This window comes from Meriones unguiculatus, chromosome 4 (genome assembly GCF_030254825.1).
Source record: "Meriones unguiculatus strain TT.TT164.6M chromosome 4, Bangor_MerUng_6.1, whole genome shotgun sequence".
NCBI lineage: Eukaryota > Metazoa > Chordata > Mammalia > Rodentia > Muridae > Meriones > Meriones unguiculatus.
Genome location: NC_083352.1, coordinates 86,029,976 through 86,053,026, shown reverse-complemented (window position 1 = coordinate 86,053,026; position 23,051 = coordinate 86,029,976). Strand labels below are relative to the sequence as shown.

Genomic DNA, 23,051 nt, shown 5'->3' with positions numbered 1-23,051 from the left:
AAGGCCTGCTAACGCTCTCATGCCCGTCCATTCTTTCAGATGATTCATGGCTGCAGCAATCCGTGATGATAATCCTGTGGCTAGTCCTGCGTCCACTCTGGTAGAATTTACTGTGACAATGGCCACTCTCAGCTGCTCCATCGATTAGAGTCTCACAACAGCATAATGCAGCCATGACCATTCAGGCCTTTACAGCCATTGAAGCAGGACAGTCTCCCCAAGCATGGGAGCTAAAATGTTATGCTCAGGATGCGAGGCTAAGCACTGCACTCAGGGTCAGCCGCTTTCCACTCAGAGAAAAGCAAGTCTGATTGCATGAGGGTTGATGCCCCAGGTCCCGCCTCTGAGAAAAAGGTATCAGTCAGGTCTGATGCTCTTTGGGTGGATGACACCTAAATGAACATCGGTACAAAGTCCCAATTTATTTCTAATATCAGAGATCAGACCTCTACTCTTGCCTGATGCGTCTAAAACAAAAAGGGGGAACTGTAGAGAGCTGTGTAATGCCGCGCCTTAAAGATGGAGCTGGTTTCCGCCTTCCATCTTCCCGATGGTAAGTGCTCTCTGTCACATACAACTCCACATTTGGCTAAGGCTGAGGATCTGGCTTGCTTCCATGTATGTGGACCTATCTCCATTGCCCACGTGGCATGCTGGGGTTGGCTACCCAGAGGCTATTTAAGCTGTGGGCTGGCTTTCCCCAGGGTCAGATGATTGTTCAAGGTTCCTAAATAAACTGCATTGAAAAAAAAAAAAAAAGGAATGACCCGGGGTGTTTATTTTTCTGTCTCTCTCCCACAATGCATACTGAGGAGCAGGATTTGAGTAGAAAGTGTACCCAACCTCATTAAAATAAGTAATAATGAATATGTCCCCATAGCAATATTTATTCAGAAGACAGACGATGTAGGCTCTTTCCCCAGGGAATATTTTATAACCAGATCTGTGACCTTGAACAAGCAGGATGCCCTCTGAGTCACAGCATCTTCCTCTGGGTGATGGGAACAGTCATTCCTTCCCTGCCTGCCTCCCAGGGATGGCGTGAAGCTGCTGACAGTCGGGCGACAGGAATGGTGTGGTGTGACTGTGCGAACAAAATCACAGTCACATCCAGCTGAGGACGAAGAGAGCAGGTGCTGGCAGGTGTAATTAGGAGGGAAAATTATTACCATCGTTTTGCAAACAGATGTGGTGGCCCCAGGGTTCTGTTCTGGCTGGGAGCCTTGGGTTGATACATAATTGAGACTGACATCTTGCACCAGGCAATAGCAAAATACCACTGGCAGGAGGGCATAAGCAACAGGGTTCGATCCTTCACCTTTCTCAAGGATGGTCCAGGACCAAGGTGATGGTGAGGTGTGTTTCTTCCTGATGTTTTTTTTTTTTTTTTTTCTCCTCATCTGGTGGATGATGTCATAGGTGTCCATCTTTGTGCTGTTGGTGGCTCCCTCTAGAAGGCACGTCTACCCTTCTGACATCACAGAGTGGCAGCATTACTTGCAAAGTTCAAACTCCCAAGAACTGCACAGTCTGGGCTGGCGAGCTAGCTCAGTGGTTAAGAGCACCCATATGGCAACTCACAGCCTTCTGTAACTCCAGTTCCAGGGTGTTTGACACCAACACACCAACGCACATAAAGTAACATTAAAGAATTATTTTAAAAAGGAACTGCACAGTTGAATTACAGAAGAAAGAAAAATCTTCCTCCCTCTTTCCCCACCCCTCGATGTTTTCAATGAGCTAACATTTTGTGGTGGCCTTCATAGCTGTCCTGGGACACCTGTTGCAGTGGGCGGAGGGTTAGACATGCCTGCTGGTGTGTCTTCCTCTTCTGAGCCCAGCCTGATCTTATTTAACCTTAATTTCTTCTCAGAGGTCCTAGTTGCAAAAACAGCTACATCGGGGAACTTGCAGCTTCTCCCACTGAGCTTGGGGAGCAGGGCATGTCCCAAATACTCCTGTGAGTTATATTTCCACTTCTCTTAGGCAATAACTGAATTCAGCCCAACCCCTTTAAAAAAGGTTGTCTCTGAGCCTGAGGGAGGCAGGTTGGTTGCTGCCTTGCAGGGACGGGGTGGGGTGTGTGGGTATCTCTGGGACACACAGTTTTCAGCCTGACCTCCAGCCCCAATTTTATAGACTATAGCCAACATAACCACACCCCCACCATAAAAGCATTGAAAGTCTCAGGCATCCGTTAGGGTAGCTTGTTCCCAGTGGCAGGGAGGAGTCCATCAGTTGAGAGAAAGCCAGATACCATTGGACAGCTAGAGTCATGTGTAGGACTTCGAGCCAATCAAACGAGCCAGAGGAATGCCAAGTGCTGATCGGTTGTTGGATATCAGAGGCACCATACTGTCAATCAATTTCCTACCCAGGCAAGGCCTGAGTAATTAGGAGGCAGCTGTTGCTTATCTTCCAGTTGAAGACAGCGTCACATTGTAGAAAAGCATGGTCCACCAGTCGGCTAGGGATGGCTGAATCAGTATTGTCTTCTCCTGTTCCAGAAGTGGACAGGCATTGCTTGTCTGGCTCAAGTGTTTGAAAGTGAAAAAACAAACAAACGCTCGAACAGCCACCACCAACAAAACATTTAGTGTAGGCGTCTTTTTATCTATTTTATTTTATTGTGTGTGTTCTTATACCTCTAGCTCCCTTCTCTACCCCACTCCCTTCCAACACCCCAACACCCGGTAGGAGGGAAAGAAGGTTAATGGGGAAAGAGGGTGTAGTTATTTTTAGCTAATTCCTGCTGGTTAGGGTCGTTAATTCCTTGGGATAAGTCTAATCTTTTCAGGCTCTCTCCAACAACTTCTTGTCAAACTGCATCAATGGTAGCCAGGTGCAACAGGAGGGAAGCACCAGCCTTCATTCCCAGAGGCCCCTGTCTCTGGGCTCTAGCATTTATTCCCACGCCAGAGTTCTCAATTAAAATATCTGCAGCTGCCAAAGAGCCCCTCTTAGAGCCTGCATGAGGCAAAGAGTTTGCTTCTGTGGACAGTGTGAATCAGCCCTATATCCCACACCTGGGATCAAAATAAAAACATGTTTACGATAACATAACTGGGTTTTTAGAGACACCCAGGCTTTCTGAGTGTGGACAATGGAATGTTGTGGGTCTCACCTACAGGAAGAGAAGTGATTATTTTCCTTGCAAGCTGATTTTATTAGGAAAAAGTGAACAAGTATATTGATTTCCCAAAAGTAGTGAAGGGGTTATTTATTTTTACCTAATTTATTTTTATCTTTGAGACAGGGTCTCAAGCCCCGATCCTCCAACCACTGGCTCCTGAGTATTGGCAATGGCTGGGCCACCAGTTTGTATGCCCCCTCTTTCTTTCTAGGCTTAATCTTAGGACTGAGCATGCCATACACATGCCCCACTACTGAGCTACACCCACAGCCTTTTAGTTTTAAACTGATTTTTAAAATGGAGCTTTTCTGTGGGCATAGAGCAGAACCAAATTTTCTAAACATAAAGGTAAATGCTTGTTATCATGGGCCTTATTTTACATTCTCTTGAAATAGCCACCCCTGTTAGAGGGGTGGACCAGTGGTTTAAAGCAGTTACTTCCCTTGCAGAGGACCTGAGTTTGATTCCCAGCACCCATGCTGGGCAGCTGATAACTGCCTGCCTGTAACTCCAGCTACCAGAGTGAGCCCATGTCTCAGGACACTGGACACATGCACATATGTGTGCATAGGCCCTCCCACAGACACACAGTTAAAGAGAAGGCAGATCTTAAAAACATAGGAATAAGTCCTGACTGCTTAAAAGATCGATTCAGCTCCTAAACTGCTAGTACCTCTGGGTATGGAAATTTTACTTCGAATTGGAGCCTCTATATAGTGATCAAATACGTTGAGAGAGTCCACCTGTGACTGACGGTGGTGGCCAAACCCACCAGCCACTCTTCTTATATGAAAAAGAGAATATTAAGACACACAGGAGACAGACAGAGCAGGGAGCCATGCGGAGATGAGGAGGATGCACCCATGAGCCAGGTGACACTCGGAGGCGTCAGGCACTGTGAGAAGCAAGCCTTTCTCCCTTAGGGTCTCCTGGGGAGCATAGCCTGACCAGATCTCAGACTTCCGGTCTCTAGAACTGTGAAAGAATACATTTCTGTTGTTTTAAGTCCATTAGGTCTATGGTAGTTTGTCACGGCAGCCCTGGAAAGCTCGTCTGAGCTCGCTCATGCCCTTCACCACCTAGGCAGGGAAAGGATATGGTGAGATCCACTGGGTTGCAGCTAGCACTTTTATCAGAGTATTGAAACGTGGTTCACAAGCAGCACAGCCTTAACTCTGAGTTACAGTCCCGAGGCAAAACTGCTTATGGTCTGTGTTAGTCTCAGAACTTATGTCTAGTAAGGGAAGATGCTGCGTTGAGCACGCTAGAAAGGAGGGCTTCAGTTCCGACACCACGTATTTGGTCTTGGCAGGTTCACTATGGAGAAGAAAAAGAAATACCACAAAACAACAGACCTAGGATGTAATTTTCAGAATTCTACTTCCTGCTACCTTCTTTTAGCATCTCAAGATGTAAATTCTCAAATACTTTCTCTCAGGTTTGCCCAAAAAGGTTCAGTTTCCTCTTCTTTACAGACTTTTTTTTTTTTTTTAATAAAAGTTTCTTGATTGTAAAAGAAAATCTTTCTGAGGTGACTTAGTTTTGTGTGTGGCAGGGGGACATGCGCACATGTGTGTGAGGGGGTGTGTATGTGCATGTATGTGTGAAAAGGGATGTGTGTGAAGCAGTGTGGAAGTCCATCCACTTATCCATCTGTCCACTCAACTATCTGTTCACCAATTCATTTGTCTGCCCATCATTTGTCTACTCATCCTTCCTTCCTTCCTTCCTTCCATCTAAACATCTATCCATCCATTCTTTGTTCGTTCACTCATCCACCTATCTGTTCAACGATTTGTCAGACTGTCATCTAGCCACCCAGCCATCCATTTTTTCAATCCATTTTTTATCCAATGATCCATCTGTCTGCTCATTGTCCATACACCTATGTATCGTTCATCCATACATCTATCCATCCAACCATCTGTTTGTCCACCTACCATCCGCTCAGCTTTCCGTGTATTCATTTGCCTATCGTCTGCCTACCCATCTATCCGTTTCTCTGCCCGTCCATCCTCCTATTGACTTAATTATCTGTCTATTCTTTGTCCATCTACCAACCTTCCACCCATCCATGTATTGTCCACTCATTCATCCACCTATATGCCCATCTGTCTGTCTGTCATATATCCACCCAGCCATCTATTTCTCTGTACATACATTGTCTTTCCCTCCATCCAGTGGTCTGACTGCAGAACTGGCCAGTAGGTGCCTCCTCCCGTGCTCACTGGGCATCAGGCAGTTCATAGTAACTATCCCAGAAGGTGCATTTGTGTTTAAGTGAAGTTGTCATTGTGGGCTCAGGTCTCCGTGGTGCTGCCTTCAGTGCTGCCATCGGCCTGTTTTAGATTTTAATCAGACAGACGCCCCTGCTTGCTAGTCCAGCGGCAACTGGAAGTTGTGTTAGATTTTAATTTAGCTTAAACAGGCTGAGATCCCCCTCCACCCAAGACAATGAAGCAACACTCTTAAGAGGGTGCAGTTGTAATTAAGGGAGTGCTAATGGGCAGAAGGGGATTAGAGAAAATGCATGCAATTACTACACAGTACAGGAGCCTGCTGTGTGGATGAAAGTCCCCTCCCCACCCCTGAATGAGAAGACCTGGAAAGAGGCTTCCCTGGAAACCCAGCTGGCTTACACGCCTTGTGGCTCTAATTCTGCCACTCACATGCCTGGAGTCTCCCTGCTGCCTCTGTCTCACAGGCTTTCTTTAAACCTCCATGTTTCCCTTATCTTGGGACTGTTTTCCCCACAGACACGGCTCATGTCTGTCAGCAGGTGCCCAGCTCTGCCTGATACCCTGTCTTGAGAAGGTCTGTGCCTGATATCCTCAGATCTACACCCCAGACTCAGAACCCCAATTGGGGTTTAAAAGTTCCTGTCTTCAAATTTTCATTCCACCAGCCTCTGAGGGGAGAGTGGAGGGCTCAGGGTGCCAACAGAATACCACAGTGTAGAGAGGCTTCTTCTTCTCTACTAAATATGGAGCCGGAGCTGTGCGTAGGATTGACTCAAGTGTCCTGTACCCTGTGTGTCATGGCCCAGTTCTACCCAGGCACTGACAGACTAAAGTCCATCACACGTCCCAGCTTCACCTCCTCTGATGTCAGCTTTCTATCACCCCTGCAGCATGGGGGAGAGCCTGTGCTTTGCAGTTGGTCAGATCTCATCTCAGTGACCAGCCTAGTGGTGACTTTGGGGAAGCCATTACCTGTCTCTTACGGTATCCTTCACTGGACTTTACTCTTCGTGTTTTGCTGTCCATATGGGATCCTCTGTTTCTAAACATTTTCTGGACTTTATGGGCTTGCCTGCCCCCCTCCATTCCTCTCCCCAACTCCTTTCTTCCTTCCCTCTCTCCCTCCCTCCTTCCTTTCTTCCTTGCTTTCATCTTCCTCTTGAGACAGTATATAATCATGGTTGGCCTAGAACTCACTCTGTAGACCAGGCTGGCCCCCACATCATAGATCTGCCTGCCTCTGCCTCTCGAGTGCTGGGATTACTGTTGTGCACCTTCAGGCTTGGCCATTTGTTTTTCTCCCATTCCTATGTGCTCAGCATTGTCACAACCCTTTGTCTTTAACATGTGTGCCTTTATGCAGGTATCTTCGGACACCTGGGAAGCTGATAGTTTGGATCAGCTTAACCTTACTGAAGAGATTGTTGACATCTTGTCCTTTAAAGGTCATTAAAGAAGGTAGTGTCAGCAGCCAGGTCTCTTGACTCCTAGTTTGGGGTCTTTCATGTTGGCCCTTCCCACCCACCTGCCACTCAGGCGTAGGACCCTGCAGGGAAGAATGCAGGCTTCCGTTCAGGTCTAGTTAATAAAGTGAGCGTGTCTGCCACTTTGGTGTTACCTTGAAAAGCAGAGCCGAGAAGAGGGCTCGATCTGGTTAAAGTATTTCTCATGCAAACAGGAGGACCTGAGCTGGTCCCCGGAGCAGATATAAGAAAGCCAATCGTGATAGCATGTTTTTGTCCTGTTAGTGAGGAGATGGAGCCTGGGAGAGCCCTGGGGCCCTCTGGCAGGCAAGCCAGCCTAGCCTGTTCAATGATCTTCAGGGCTGTGAGAGATTCTGTTGCAACAAACACACATGAGGAATTGCACACAAGGTTTACTCTCTGGCTTCCATACACACATGCACACACACATGTACACATGCACACAGTCATGGGAGGGGAGTGAAGACCCTTTAGGCTGGCAGCTCATCTATCTTCTCTGTAGGACCGAAGCCACTCAAAGACATTGATGTCCTTAGGACTCTTTGGGTACAACTCCTTTAGCAGTGTCCCGGTTTGCTTTTCTATCGCTGTGATAAAATATGAGTCAGAAGCAGTTTGGGGATGAATGATTTTTTTTTTGTTGTTTGTTTATAATTTATAGTCCATCGAGAAGGAAAATCAAGGAAGGAACCCAAGACAGGAACCTGGAAGCAGGAGCTGAAGCAGAGGCTAGGGAGGAACACTGCTTTCTGGCTTGCTTCCAGTGTCATGTTCAGCTAGGTTTTTTATATAACCCAGGTCCACCTGCCTAGGGATGGTTCCGCCCACAGTGGGCTGGACTCTCCTATATTAATTAGCAATAAAAAAGCCCTACAGACATTCTACAGTCCAATCTGATGGAAGAAACTTCTCAGTTGACGTTCTCTCATCCCAGGTAACTCTAGGTTTATGTCTAGTTGACCGCTGAAGCTAACCCAGGACAAGCAGCAAGTGATAGAAGCCCAATGCGAGGGTTCCTCAGGAGGACAGATGTGTCCTGGGAAAAGAGGAAGGTGTGGAATGTAAGCAATGCCTGCAGCTCTGCAGGGGGCCTCCACCTATTATCTCTGCCCCTTCTTTCTTGCCTCTCTGCTGGCAGAAGCACCCAGTAGCTGCTGCTTAGTTCAGATTTTCCTTTCTGGAAATAAACTGTGGAAAGGTCGGAGTCTCTTAACCCCAGTTCTAAATTGTTGTTCAGGAGACAGCTCATTGGCTTAGCATGGACCGTTGCTCACATCTACACCAGTCAACAGTGACTATAAAAATGCTGACTTGGTACCTTGTCACTGTTGCCATGGTGATAAGGGAGCAGAGGAGAAAGGTTTCCACGCTTGGTCCTTACATCATATTGGCTGGCTTTACTACCACTCCACAGTCTTTGAGATTTTTTTTTATAGTTATTTTTATTTCATACCAGATCTTGACTTTAACTTACATTATGTAAGGCTTTAAATTATCTGCAGCATTTATAAGCCCAATTTTTTTACAACATTTAAAAAATTATTATCACTTATTACAATTTATTCAATTTGTATCCCAGCTATAGCCTCCCTCCCTCATTCCCTCTCAATCCCATCCTCCCTCCCTCTTCTCCCCCTTATGCCTCTCCCCTAGTCCACTGATAGGGGAGGGCCTCCTCCCCTTCTATTTGACCCTACCCTATCAGGTCTCATACGGACTGGTTGCATTGTCTTCCTATCGAAGCATGGGCTGAGACTCATAGCCAAACTTTGGGTAGAATGCATGGAATTTTATGAAAGAAGGGGGAGATAGCAAGGCCTGGAGGGGACAGTTCCAAAAGGAGACCAATAGAGCAAAAAAAACTGAGCCCCAGAGGCCCTGAAGAGAATGATACTCCAACCAAGGACAATGCATGGAGAGGACCTAAAACCCCAGCTCTGATGTAGCCCATAGTATCCAGGTGGGGTCCTAGTAGGGGGAGCAGGGGCTTTCTCTGGCATGAACTCAGTGGCAGGCTCTCTGATCACCTCCCCCTGGGGGGTGCAGTCTTGGAGATCTTGATATATTCCTGGCAGCATGGGAAGCCACGGCAACAACAGGGCTGTAGATTCTAGTCCCGTGGCTTTACATGATGCAGTTCCTACTCTCTGTAGAACATCAGCACTTGTAGGGAGCTGGCTGCATTCCCTGCTTTGTGTCTTGCTGTGGTAGGCCTCCAGTGTCCTTATGGGTAAGCTTTAGTTTCATCAGTCAGTGAATGACATTGTACTGCTCTCAGCTTCTGGTGTGAAGGGACTGTTCTGGACACTGGGTGAAGGTGGCTGCTATTCTAAACAGCCTTCTCCTCAACCCTGAGGCAGTCACCCAGGGGATGGCAGCTCAGCCTTTCACTGGAGGCCAGCTCAGCTCTCTGAGGCCTGTGCTGTTTGAAACAATTCTGCCTGTGCTGCTCAAGACTGGCAAGGGGCTGACTTCTGACATTCATTACTGCCTTATGGATAACAAATGATCATCATCTAAAAATAGCCACAGAGAGTGGAGGAGCCGGGCTTATTTCAGAGTTGTATAACCCAAAACACTGGGTTGGATGTTATCCAAATTAGAGCCCGTGTTCTTGCTGGTTTCTGAGTGAAGTTTACAACTTCCCTGGGGCTTTAAAAATGAGAAATCATGGTGTTTCGGAGCAAAATATGGTTAGAATTAGATCCCTACTCAGAATCCAGGAAGCCAGGCATCAGCATGGTGATCCAGAGCCTCATGGGCTGGAGCAGAAGCTAGGATAGAGCATTCCCAGGAGCCACACATGCTCCTCATCTGAAGCACTGAGACTTCCCTTTTGTTTTTATATAAATCAGCTTGATATTTATGTAACACCTAACATTTTCCACTTGTCATGTAGACATGGTCTAGGCCTATGTGCCAAGGCAAATGGGCTTGTGAGGACAGGCGGTGTGGAGGCCTGATGTTGACATTGGGAATCATCCTCTATCACGTTCCCATCTTATTCATGGGGCAGAAATCTGTCACTCGAACAAGAGCTCAACACTATGATTAGTCTCACTAGATAGCTTGCTATGAGGACCTTCCAGCCTCTGCTGTCTGAGGCTAGAATTAATGGCTGTCCACCATGGCCACCTGGCGTTTGTGTGGATTTCTGGGGACCTGTCCTCCAGTCCTTATGCTTGTGCGGCAATCAGCTTTGCTCACCGAGCCATCTCCCTAGCCCCTAAATAACATATTTGTGAGGGATTTTGAAACCAATGTCTCTATAAATCCATCCTTTATCCTTAAAGCTTCATTTGGAATTAGGAGATGGAATGGGACTGAGGGCCCTTTGTGCAGGTGCACTGAGAAGACCAGCTTAGCACCCCGGATGGGAGCTGGGGCATCCAAGATCTTCTGTCCCTATCCTAGCCCTGTTGCTTAGCAACACCATGATTCTGGCCAAATCATGGAACTCTTCCATTTCATCATTTGTGCAGTGGGGACACAGATAGTCACCTTCCAGTGGGGTTATGTCAGGATTAAATAACACATTAATGAAATCAATGAATATTATCAAGAAGAAATAATTTCTATAGATGATGTAAATCACTTGTCATAGTGCCTGGCTCTTATCTAATATTTAAGAAAAACATTAACTATGTTTAGTTATATTTATTATGCACTTGAATCCTCTATCTGTGCATTTATTCCTTTACTCTTCCTTTCTGTGTTCTTTTGGCCCTCTGATTGGATCCATGAGCCTGAAGAAATATCTTTTTCAGATTCCTCTTCTACAGTCCCCCTAAGCATTCATGTCTCTCTCAACAACAATACTATCTCTCAATAACAATACTATCCATTAAATAAATAATGTTAAATTATCAACATTAATTATTTTGATCATATTTAATTATAATATAAGTAAATATATTTGATTGTATTTAATTATGACTATTAAAAGTAAATAATAATAATAATTATTATTGTTGTTGAGACAGGGTCTCACTTTGTGGCATTGGCTTGCCTGGAATACATTATATAGACCAGGCTGCTCTTGAATTCACACACACACACACACACACACACACACACACACACACACACAGAGAGAGAGAGAGAGAAAGAGACAGAGAGAGAGACAGAGAGACCTTATTTTTCCTCCTGGGTGCTGAGATTAAGGACCTGCACTATCACACCCAACTAAACACTTTGTTTTGAACTGTTTGAGAGTGAGTCACATACACAATGGCCCTTTGCTGTAGTTACTTTAATGAGGATATGGTGGTTTAAATAAGAAATGTCCTCCATAGGCTCTCACCTTTAAACACTTGGTCTCCAGCAGGGGGCAGTGTTTGGGGAGGTTATGGAGTTTTAGGAGATGGAGCCTTGCTGGAGGAAAGTACATCACTGGCTGGGGGCTGGGAGTGGATTTTAAGCTGTTTTGAGACTGGCCCCACTTCCTGCTCTTCCTCTGCTTCCTGACAGCCAGGCCTGCCTACCTTGCCTGGTGCCATGCTTTCCCCTCTAGTATTATAAGGCAAAATAAACCCCTTTTCTCTTAGGTTGTTTTCTTTTGGAGTATTTTATTACAACAAAAGGTAACGCATACACAGGGTTTCCCTGGAGCTCTTGAGTGCAGAAAGAAACATTTCAATGCACAATTGTCTCATCTCTAAGCTTTCCCCACATTGTATCATCTGCCTGCTTGTGTCCACTGCAGCCAAATTATTTTTTCCGGTTGAGGTCCTAGTCCAGGATTCCCTGCATGTGTCCCGCCCTCAATCAATAGCACATTTCCAACCTTTATTTTTCAGACTGCGACACACTTGTAAAGCCTGCTCGCTCTGTCTGATGCTCCTGGTTGGGTTTATCTCACATGGCTTCATTCCAGGTTCAGTCTGCACTTCAAAAGTGGCATGGTGTCCTTTTCAAGATCCGGCGCTTATCCCCTCACAAGTGATAGAATCTTTGACCACTGGGATGAGGTGGGGTGTGCCAGGATCTGCACTGCAAAGCTGAAATTGTTTCGTTTGGAAATCATTAGCTCGCTTGCACTGAGACACTGTGACACTTCGCAAATAATCAGTTTCTTATACTTGGAGTTAGCCGCAGAATCCATTAATGATTCTTACTCGAGGCAATTAAGGCATAAATGGTGGCTGCCAGGTGGTGGTGGTTCTAATTTCATGATTTCTTTTGCATTTGTGACTTGGCATGCCACCCCAAGGACCCAGCTTCCTTTTCCACTGTTTGTTTAATCACAGTGGTGTGGATTCAGGAACTCATTTTATTCCATAGATTATAATTGGCTGCTATGATTGTTTACTGGGATGTTAAATTGTCCCAGGTCGGCAACAGACAACCTTCATGCTGTCTCCTGTGTCCTTTTTGACATTTCTGTTGTTTGAGCTCTTAGTTACCTCCTGGCTGCATGAGATATTTTAGGCTCCTGCTCTCTGCTTCCCTCTGCCTATCAACCCGCCATTTCTCCACGGAGCCCTGTTATCTTCTTATTTCAGAGAATGGTATTTAGAGCTTAAACTCCAGCACTTGGCGTGCTGATTGCTAAATCAGTCCGGTGTTTGTATCTAAGGCCTCTCAGAGAACTGAAGTGAGGGAAGGCCTCATGTATACACACTTACCCACTCCCTACTGTATAGACGTAAACATGCCGATGGTCCGGCACAGAATCCTCATTAGTTCTCCTTCATCTACTTTACGTTCTGAGCTCCTACTTCATCTCCTTTGCATTTTAAGACTCACTTGTCTTGTGGTAAGAACTGCGGCTCTCATTACCCAGTACACTGAAGTGGTTTCAGTGGCTAACCTGCCTGCCAGGCTGTGGAAGACAAACCCAACCAAGGCTCAGTGTGTGATTGCATCAGTTTTGAAGCTTGACTCCAAAAGGTTATAGTCAATGTGGCAGGAAGTTACTTGCAACTACTGTTAATAGCTTCATGCATCAGCATGCCTTGCTCATGCCGCATGCCAAGTACAGGACAGATGTAGGGCTCTTTTCTGTCCTCTCCCTAGGGCCTGGCTGACAGGAGGATTACTGTCTCTCTCATCCTGCAATCATTTGTTAAGCATTTCTTTATTTATCCATCTGTCATATATCTATCTATCTCCTATAAATGTATATATCAATTGTCGTCTATCTTCTATATATCAGTCTATATATCATCAGTCTATATATCATCAATCATCTATCTATCATCAATCATTCATCTGTCATCTATATATTCATTGTCACTATCTGTCATCTATTTACATATCTATCAGTTTGTGTAGTTATTATCTATCTGCTAACTACCTATGTATTCCTCTTTCAAAATAGCATGTTTAATTATCTGTTTCTATTGTTGTTTGTGTATTTATCATTGTATCTGTGATATATCTATATATCTGTATATCTATCATTCTCCATTTTTATCATCTGTTTATCATCTGTTTCTATTATTCTGTCTGTTGGTGTATCAATCTATGTATCTGTCTATTTGTATATATATCTATTATTCTATCAACTTGTCTATCATCTATCTATATATCTATTATCTATCTATCACCTATATCTCTATCTATCTATCTATCTATCTATCTATCTATCTATCTATCTATCTATCTATCTATCTATCATCTTTCTATAATAGATTTTCATGGCATTTGTTGGCTTTTCTTGGTGCTTTCATGGAGCAGAGAATCTTCTGCTGGTCCTACTATGACATTTCCTTCATGTCACTGTTCAACACTGATAGAAATGCATTTCCAAGAAGTCTATCTATACACCTTAGGGTGAAGTCTAAACTGCAGTCGGGAACTGAGGGGCACATCTCTGGACAGATGCGGACATTGTGTCTTATGATGTTTCCGAGATGCTGGACATCGTGATTTTTCTTTCAGTGTGCTGAGGGCTGGGAAGGGTCACCTTTGGAAGCCTGGAGAGGCTGTCCAGAGATAATGAGGAGAAAGGTGCAGAAATCTAAGCTACTATTTTGACTTTTGAAGAGTCAAAATGTGGAAACATGGCTACTAAGCTGCCTAGAATGGGGTTGTAAGTAAGGCCAGCCATGATCCCCTGTTAGAACCTGTGCCCTCCCTTGGAGCTCAGTCTGGGAGAGACAGCAGCGTCACTTCTGAGGGCTTCCCCAGGGTGCAGACTGATGCATTATCTGGCTTCTTTCCCTAGAGCCCACCCTCTCACCTGGCCTTATTCAAGACTGTTTTTCAGTTTCAAGTGACAAACTTCAGTTCAAACTGGCTTTAGGCAAACTTGAAGTGTCATAAAACCAGGAATTTCTCTGAATGTCCAAAGACTGTGACCTTCAGGCAGAGCGGGGTTCAGGAACCCAGAAATCTTGATCAGGAACATGGCAGCTTCTGCTCGCCCTGTCCCCCACTTCACAGTCTTTGTGGATACACGGTCAGGATATTTTCACTGGCTGTTTTGAGGGACATGTGACCTGTCATTAAGCTCTAATCAGGTCAGCTGGGATCAACCCTAGCCAAACCAGAATGGCAAGAGATGGAGATAAATGATGAAGACAGAATCTACAGGGCCTCAGTGGTTCACCAGAAGAAGAAATGAAAGCCCCCCCACATGCCTGGATTTGAAGGGAGGTCTCTGGGAGAGCTGGATGGTGAGGGGCAGGAAGGCCCTGGGGGCAGGAAGGCCCTGGTGGCAGCTGGGGTGTGGGAGAGATTCTCTCTGGCCTTTTGTGCCATTGCTTTCTTAATTTGAACCCGAAACGAAGCCTGTGATCACTGTGCTGTGAAGCAACACCCAAATGAGCAATCACTTTCTAGATGAATCTCAAACTAAGAATCCTGAGGAGAGAGATTTACTCAGTTGATAAAGTGCCTGTGCATGTGAGGACCCAAGTTCAGTCTCCAGAGACCCCAGTAAGAGCTTGCTGTTGTGGCGGCGTGCTGGGGAGGCAGAGCAGCCTACTCGATTCTGAAAGCCTAGGTCCCAGTGAGTGATCTTGTCTAAATAAACATGGCAGATGGTTTCTGAGGAAGGAATGATAGCTGAAGTTGTCCTCTGGTCTACACATGTACACACACACACACACACACACACACACACACACCACACGAAAAAGCCTCCAACCCCCACCTCCCCCCAAACCCTCTAAAACACTTCCACATAACTGTAGATGGACACATGCAAATTAATTATTGATTAATATTAAAGACAGTTCTTTTGCCAAGTGACAGTCATGTGTGCAGGTAGGAGGGTGAGCAGATGGAACTAATGTGATATATGTGACAAATGAACATGACAGGGGCCTTAAAGGGAAGAAAATGTTTCCCTATAAGACCTGGAGATGAAGTTGAGAGAGAGACAGACAGACAGACAATAAAGAGAGATACACACAGAGAGACAGAGACACACAGAAAGAGACCAAAACACACACAGAGAGACAGACAGACCGGCAGATGGCAGGGGAGAGCGAGCACACTGCCATGAGAGGAATGGTGGACGGGAGGCCAGAGAAGCGGAGAAAAATCCCCATAGCAGAGAGTATAGCATGCTTCTTTAAGATTTTAGGGGTCACAGGACATTTCATATCACACGACTGAGTGACAGGAAGCGTGGAGGAGCCAGGTACTCGTGCATAGGGAGTGAAGTCCTGAGTGAATGTGTGTTGTTGAAATGGGCACAGCCATGTCAAGAAGGCCAGTGCGTAAGCTCCGTGGGGACCACAAAACCTTTGTCCAGTGAAGCTCCTGGAGTGTGTGTGTGTGTGTGTGTATGTACATCGCAAAGCTTTCATCTGGTCTGGGTGCAGATGTCGACAGTATGTGCAGAAAATGCCCGCCATAGCTTTCTCCCCCTGGTATTTGTGGCCTGAAGCCTGCTTTCCGGGAGAGATTGCTCCCACCAAGATGAGCTAACCCCACCTCCTTGTGGAGCTGTATGCCACACAACCCCATGTCCCTGTTCAGTTGTGTGCGATGGACTCACTCAGCTTCCACGGCGCGGTGCTGTGGCTTCTACATCACAGAGCCCAGTCTTCCTCATTCCAGCTTCTGTGTCAGTGTGTGTCTGCCTTCGTGCAGCGCAGCGCTTGCTAGGACAATAAATCAGGGACTGCTGTTAGGCCACTGCACGGGCAGTTTCTTAACTCTGTCTCAGAGAGGAGCTGCGAGCCCGGATGTGGCCTGCTCGTCACTGTGGGACCTGGCCTCTTCAGAGTGACCACCAATTTTAATACAAACCAGCAAAATATTTATTTTATTTTGATGTGTACAGGTCTTGTGTGTGTGTGTATATACATAAGTACTGTGTGCATGCAGTACCTATGGAGGCCAAGGTGTCAGATCCTGTAGAACTAGAGTTACAGGTGGTTGTGAGCCACCATGTGGGTGCTGGGAATCGAACCTCAGTCCTCTGGAAGATCAGCCAGCGCTCTTAACTGCTGAGCCATCTCTCCAGCCCAGGAGTGACCACTGTCCTAACACGACTAAGTGTTCAAGCATGTGAACCTGTGGAGGCTATTTCACAGGAGCCCAGCTGGCAGGTGGCTGGCTTGTCAGTCACCTCGCCCTGGTGGCTCACTTCTGTTTGCTCACCTGTGCCCTTTTCTCTCTTGTTCAGGACACAGAAGTTTTGAACACCGCCATTCTCACAGGAAAGCCCGTCTCGGTTCCCGTCAAGGTCGTGGGGGTTCAGGAAGACGGATCTGTGGTGGACGTTTTGGACTCTGTGGAATGCAGGTCGGCGGATGAAGATGTCGTGAAGGTACTAGAGACAATGACCAGGCTCACGAATGTTTCAGTCTCTTCTCTGTCTCTCTCCTGCCCTCCTTTCATCTTCAGCGTGTTCTATCTGAATGTCCCTCATTTGAAGGGAGGGAGAATGACGTCCTGAGAACGAGATCAGTGTTCACAGAGAAGCCTTTGGGTCAGCCGTTGGCTGCTGTTCCCTTCTTGGTTTCAAGTGAAAAATACCTTCTCATTTCTCCCTCTTTTCTCATTTCTCCTTTCTGTCTGCCTTTCCCACAAGCATGCTATTTCCTTTAATCTAGCAATCCATACATCATTTCAGTTTTTACCAACTGTCCATGCCCAGTCGGGTTATTGCCTGAGTATATTTCCTTCACAGGCCCTGCTTTCCTGGAGCAGCTGTTTGCCTCAGCTGGTTGAAGTCTGGTGCTAATAAGAACCTCCCTTCCTCAAGCTTAAAAACAAATTTAGGGTCATTATAAGATAATAAAACCCACGAGCTTGATGTGTTAAAATTTTGTTAATATACATTAAAGTAAATGACTATTAAAATAATGATGAAGAAACCTCATCACGCACCTCCTGACTTAATTTGAATACTACCGAAGGGACGCGGCTTGCAGAGAAATCTGGACACGGAGTGTTTCCGCTGGATTCTTTTCATTACCGATCAGTGACTGTTTTGGCTCCAAGTTCTTCCGGAGTCTGCCGGGAGTTTAATTGTCCTTGCTGTTTGTGTGGAAACTTTTAAGGTTTAGCGTTTCTGCTGTTGTCATTGCCGACCCCCCCCCCCCGCCACCTCCCCACCTCCTTAGCATATTGCTTGCCCATTGTTTTTGCAGCAGCGATCAGAGAGAGAGAGAGAGAGAGAGAGAGAGAGAGAGAGAGAGAGAGAGAGAGAAAGGATTCCATCTCTGGATCTCTAAGAGAGCTCCCAGTTCCAATCTGCTCAGATATTTGAGGGAAATCGAACACCCAGAGTCCTGCCCTTCACCTCACGTCTGCTTCTGTTCAGGGCGGAAATGGGGCTTTGGCTTTAGTCTTTTCAAACTTAGCCCAATTGTCTTCACTTCTCAGTGTGTGCAGAGATGCACACCCGCCACGGCCAGAGGACAGCTTTCTGGGGTCATTCCTTTCTTTTTGCTGTGTGGATCCCTGGACTTGAACTCAGGCCGTGAAGCTTGGAGGAGGGTGCCTTTACCTGCTGAGCTGCCTCGGCAGTCCTTGGCGGCAGTCACAGACATGTTCTGTTGGCTGGCAGGGTAATGTCTGAATAGGCGGGTATTTTCTCTGCGTGGCCTGCACGAGACTGTGCTCTGGCCTGAGGAAGAAGGATGGCTCCGTCGAGCAGTCATGAAGCTGCAGCAGCCTCCGCTGTGACATGACTTGCACCCTGGGCATGGGGTGTGAACTCTCCCTAAGGACGAAGGCAGGCTAGTTGAAAACCTGCAGTCTGGCCGCAGCCCAGGTCTCCTGGCAACCCCGTGTTCTGTGGACAAGCCAGATTAAATAAACCTAAGTCCTTCTGCATGAAGAGTCCAGACAGACCTGAATCCAGTCACAGGAGGTTGGTGTACATGAGGCACACGGACAGACAGACAGACAGACACACACACACACACACACACACACACACACACGTGTGCGCGCACCAGACGGAGCTTGTGTACACCCACGAGGGTGCGTGCCGAGCTCCGCCTTATTTTTGAGACCCGTCTCCGAGTGAACCAGACACTTACTGATTCGCCTAGACCAGCTGGCTAGTGAGCCCCAGGGAATCCCGTCTTCCCGTCCCTGAGCCTGACTCACAAGCACACACCACACACCTGGTTACTTAGGTTGGCAGCAGGGAGCTGGACTCGGGCCCTTACACTTGTGCTGTAAGCACTTCACCAGCTTAGCCCTGACCCCAGCCCAGGAGGTTTGTTTTCCTGTCTCCACATCATTCAAGGAAAGGGGACATTGGCAGTGGCTCAGGCAAGTGGCGTCTGATCACTTCTGTCGGCATGGGCTCAAACAAATGACCTGCTCTGCTTCCCCCCAGTTGTTGGGTCTCTCCCAGGAGCCTGTGGAGCCCTGCAGGAATCTTTGCCTGCTCTGGCGAAGCCTGCTGCAGAGAACTGTGCCCAAATTCATGAATCCTGTTGCTGTCACACCCATAGTTGTTCCCATTGCACAGAAATGAGCTGAAACCACCCTCCACCCCGCTTGAAGGATATAATATTTTTGAAGATGACATTTTCCTCCTTCTTTGCTGTCATTGTGAGAGCCTCATGAAGAAGGGTCCACTCTTTAGAGGAGCCAAATAGAGTGAGTTGTCAGATGGAGAAGCCCAGGGCTGCATTCAGGCAGGCTTTGCTGGCGACCCTGGGATTTAATTAAGTGGCTCTGATGCATCTGTTATGGCTCCTCTGTCTGTGTTTGTAATATATTTTGCTGCGGCTCGAGGATGGATGGAGTTGTCTACAGGGCTGTGTGCTGGCCACCCTGTCACCCCAGGGGTTGCTGTGACACCGACATAGTCATTAGCTCTCTCTGGAGAGAGCTGTGTGTCTGTCGCTGGGCCACTTCTGCACATCAGATCTGGGAACTTAGAGGACTGAGTCAAGTGTTGAGTTTGGAGAAACTGTTTGACTCATGGAGACAAACAGGCTCGCTTCTTCGACCTGGGGATCTTGGGACTTTCAGAGAACAGAGTCCAGAGGTATAAGCAGCTGGAAAGGGCCAGATGTCCTCTGTATCTGGTGAGAGTGGAGGAGCTAACACACTAAAGAAAGCAGGAGACAGCCATATAGTTGTAGCTGTGTGAGTGTCTAGGTGTGTGTGTGTCTATATGTGTCTGTGCATGACTGTGTGTATGTCTCTCTCTGTCCGTGCACCTGAGTGTGTGTTTGTCTGTCTGTGTGTGAGAAACCTTGACCTTTATTATTAGAGGTGAGATTCAACAGGTGTTCCAGCAGCCAGGGGTGCTGTCCATAGGTGATTTTAAGGGCATGCAAGACCGTATCTGTGGTTCACTGTAGAGCAATGGAGAGGCAGCCATAGGGCCAGATCTGGCTCAGAGGGGTGTAGGGTATGTGTGTGTCTGGGTGTATGTATGTATGTACACATGTGTAGGCATGCATATAGAGGCCAGAGGTTGACACTGGACATCATCTGCATTTTTTGTCATGATTAAGACATACCCTGTCTTTGAACCTGGAACTCATCAATTCAGTTAGGCCTGCCAGTGAGTCCCAGAAATCCACTTGTCTTCCCAGCACTAGTTCTCATGCCTGTAGTGCCCAGATTTTCACATGGATCATAAGGATCAAACTCATGTCCTCATGCTTGTGTGACAAGCATTTTATTGGCTGAGCTATCTGAGCAGTCTAAGACAGTTGGTTTAAAAAAAAAAAAGAGCTGTAAGCAGCTGGAGCAGGAAAGGCCACAGCATAGCTTTAAAGGGACTGTTGGAGGAATCTAGACAAGTGAGATTCGAGGGTGGCTGCCTTTGATTCCTCTCTTTCATGTCTTCTGGTGAAAGTCTTCAGAGGGCCACTGAATTATCCCAAGCATGGGCAACTGGCCTGCTACTGTTAAAGCTGTTTGTGATAAAGTCTCAATGGCAAATTTGGGGGACAATTACATAAAAGTGCACAACCAAAGGAAACACGATGCTTGGTCTATGCTGGTAGTATCTTACTTTCGAAGCCAGGCTCATTGCTGGTGATGTTCAAAGTGGAGGCTCATTGCTTGGCATTTGGGCTGAAGGTCTAGCTCCTGAGCTTTGGCTATCGAGCCTCTTGGCTCCTTAGCTCTTGGCAGAGCTCTCAGTCTTTTCCCATGACTGGGACTTGGGGTTCTTGTTTCCTCAGTGACCGCCTATGACTCTTCATAGACTCCTGTCTTCCATAGTCTCAGTTTCTCTACCTTCTCAATACTTCCGTCATCTTTTTCAGTCTTAGCTCCTTCCAGAGTCTGCTTGTATCCACTCTCTGAAACTCCTCTGCTCCTTCATCACCATGAAGGAGCCACTTCTTAGTTTTGGGTATTGGGTCTTCAGCTTCTGGTGATGCTCAGAATTCTTCATCTGCTTCTATGCTGCTGCTGCTGTAATTGTGGCTGTGGCAGGTAGCCACACTAGAACACTAGGCTAGATGCTCTAGGTATCTGCTCTTCATACAACCACTTCCATCCCACTGCACCTGAGATAGAGGCCACATATTGGGGCAGAAGACCAGTGGAGAGAAGCCTTTGGGGCCCTGATATTGTAACACTAGGGGAGGTACTTCTGAAATTAGCAGGCATCCTGCTCAGGTCATCAGAAGAGAGGCAGGTGCGCCTGTGTGGATTGCCATCACAGCCTGGCAGATGCATAGCTTCCAATTCTATTGGTCCTAAGGCTTCCCTTATGGACCAGCCAAAAGCCTAGCATTACATCAGTGAGACTTGTTGCTGAGACTCTAGGGAGACATGCCTTGTCCTGTTCTGGGTGAGGGTAACTCAAGGGAAACAGGGTCATCTGTGGTTCACTGTGGCTTGACTCTCTCAGAGTAGAGTCTTGCAAAGCTTGCACTGGCTGCTTGGAGACTTTGTGGCTGAGGCAGGGACAGTGTCTCTGGCAGCAACTATGGGTGGACTGGGCTCTGCAGCCAGAACTCGGCCTCCTCAGTGGTGATTGTAGAGTATTGGGAGAAGGCACAGCTTGGTTGACAGACAGCTCCTGCTCCAGGCACAGGGGAGGGGTCCTATCAGCTGCTATTCAAGGGACCAAGTGGCTTGCTCCTTAAAGCTAAGCGTATTAAAAAAAAAAAAAAAAACAGAGCACAAAACAAAACAAAACAAAAACAAAAATGAAAAACCACCCCCTGGAAGTGCTGATAGGGAATTAGCATTCTTAGCCTAATAACACTAAACTCACTGCCACACCTAAAGGGGAGTCAGGGTCCTCACATCTGTCTCTATGATGGCTGTAACAATTAGCAGCTTAAAATACACATTCATTGTCTTATTCTGTAAACTGGAATCTAAAGGATGTTGGCAGATCTTGGTAGAATCCATTCCTGGCTCTTTTAGACCTAAAGGCCACTCACTTTTTTAACCCATGTCACCTCTTCCATTTTGAAAGACTTACAGGGCGGCACCTCCTACTCTCTCTGCTTCTGTTCTGTCTGTCTCTTTCTCTCTCTCCTTTCTGATTCCATCACTGCACATGCTTCTCTGACTCTGACCTTCCCTCCTTTCCTCATAAACTTTAATAGCGACAAGGGGTGTTGGGCAGTAGACTCCATTCTGCCTGGAAACTCCTTAGGGCGGGAAGTAAACAACTCAAAATAGCTTTAGGGAGTTTCTGAAACTGACCAGATTTATTAGGTCCCTCCTTTCCAAGAGCACATGAGCAGGAAGACTGCTGAGGGACCATTACAGACCAAGAGGTGCTTAAAAGAGGCTCAGACCAAGAAGCCCGAGAAAGGCAAAAGCCAACCAGTTTGCCTAAGGACGAGGCTCAGACCAACTGGTCCATCAGGAAAGGACATTCTCCCTGTAGGCTGTGCAGTGAGCTCCAGGTTCCCAGCGTTTGTGAGCTGTCACCCAAGCTGGGGTTGGGCTGTGGCGATACAGCTGTCTTTGAGTCATTTCTGCTCCTGTAACCCCTCACCTATATTCCTGTAAGTAACAATGCCAATAAATTAGTTGGTTCATCAAGTTGGACTTTGGGCTCCTGTTAGTTCCACATCGGGGTGAATAGACATTTGTTCTCACAAATGGGAGCTCCTCAGGTTTTTCAGTGGATTGTCAATACACTTTGTCTGTTATGTTAGTTTCAAGAGCTGAAGTGAAATGTTGCCATTACAGCAGGTGCCAGGGAAGGTGGCTCCTGGCACCCCTTGGATTGTGTAGCCTCACTCACTGTCCTCACTGGTGTGTGAGCTCACCAATATACTTCTGTTTGACATTTCTTATACAGGGGTTTGTCATGGAATATAAGGGCCATCCTAACTTGGGATGGTTTTTTTCTTGAGTCTTCTAAGTGTCTATATGCAAAAATTTCTCTCTCTCTCTCTCTCTCTCTCTCTCTCTTTCCTAAACAAGGCCCCACTCATGGGGGGCAGGGTTTGGTGCCATGCACTCCTGCTCTGGTGTGTAATAGAATACATTCACAGGTTCTCAGGATTAGGACTTGGGTTGCTTGGGAAGGGGCCCCGCTCTCCAGGCTACTCCGTGTGCTTTGTTTTGTTCAAGAGAATCTTTAAAGGTCGTCAGAGGATGTAAGTGAAATGAAATTTCCATATCATAGTTTTGATTTAATCATAGGGCATCTATCTTTCTGAGTGACGGTTTCATATTTGTTACGTGCCTGAAGGTATATAATATCTTAGTTTCTTTCCTGTCCCTGTGATAAAACACCATGCCAAAAGCAACCTAAAGGAGAACGAGTTTATCTTGGCTTACAGTTCCAGGGGGTATGGTCAATAATGGCAACAGCAGCAGGAGCAT

General features: G+C 46.6%; 1 protein-coding gene across 1 annotated transcript in view; it reads left to right on the top strand.

Moving 5' to 3' along the window:
* Positions 1-23,051, top strand: part of Tmem132b (transmembrane protein 132B) — a 238,253-nt gene that overhangs the window by 181,584 nt on the left and 33,618 nt on the right. The window contains exon 5 of the mRNA XM_060382307.1: positions 16,444-16,587. Coding sequence (XP_060238290.1) covers positions 16,444-16,587 — 144 coding nt within the window. The remainder of the gene's footprint in view (positions 1-16,443; positions 16,588-23,051) is intronic.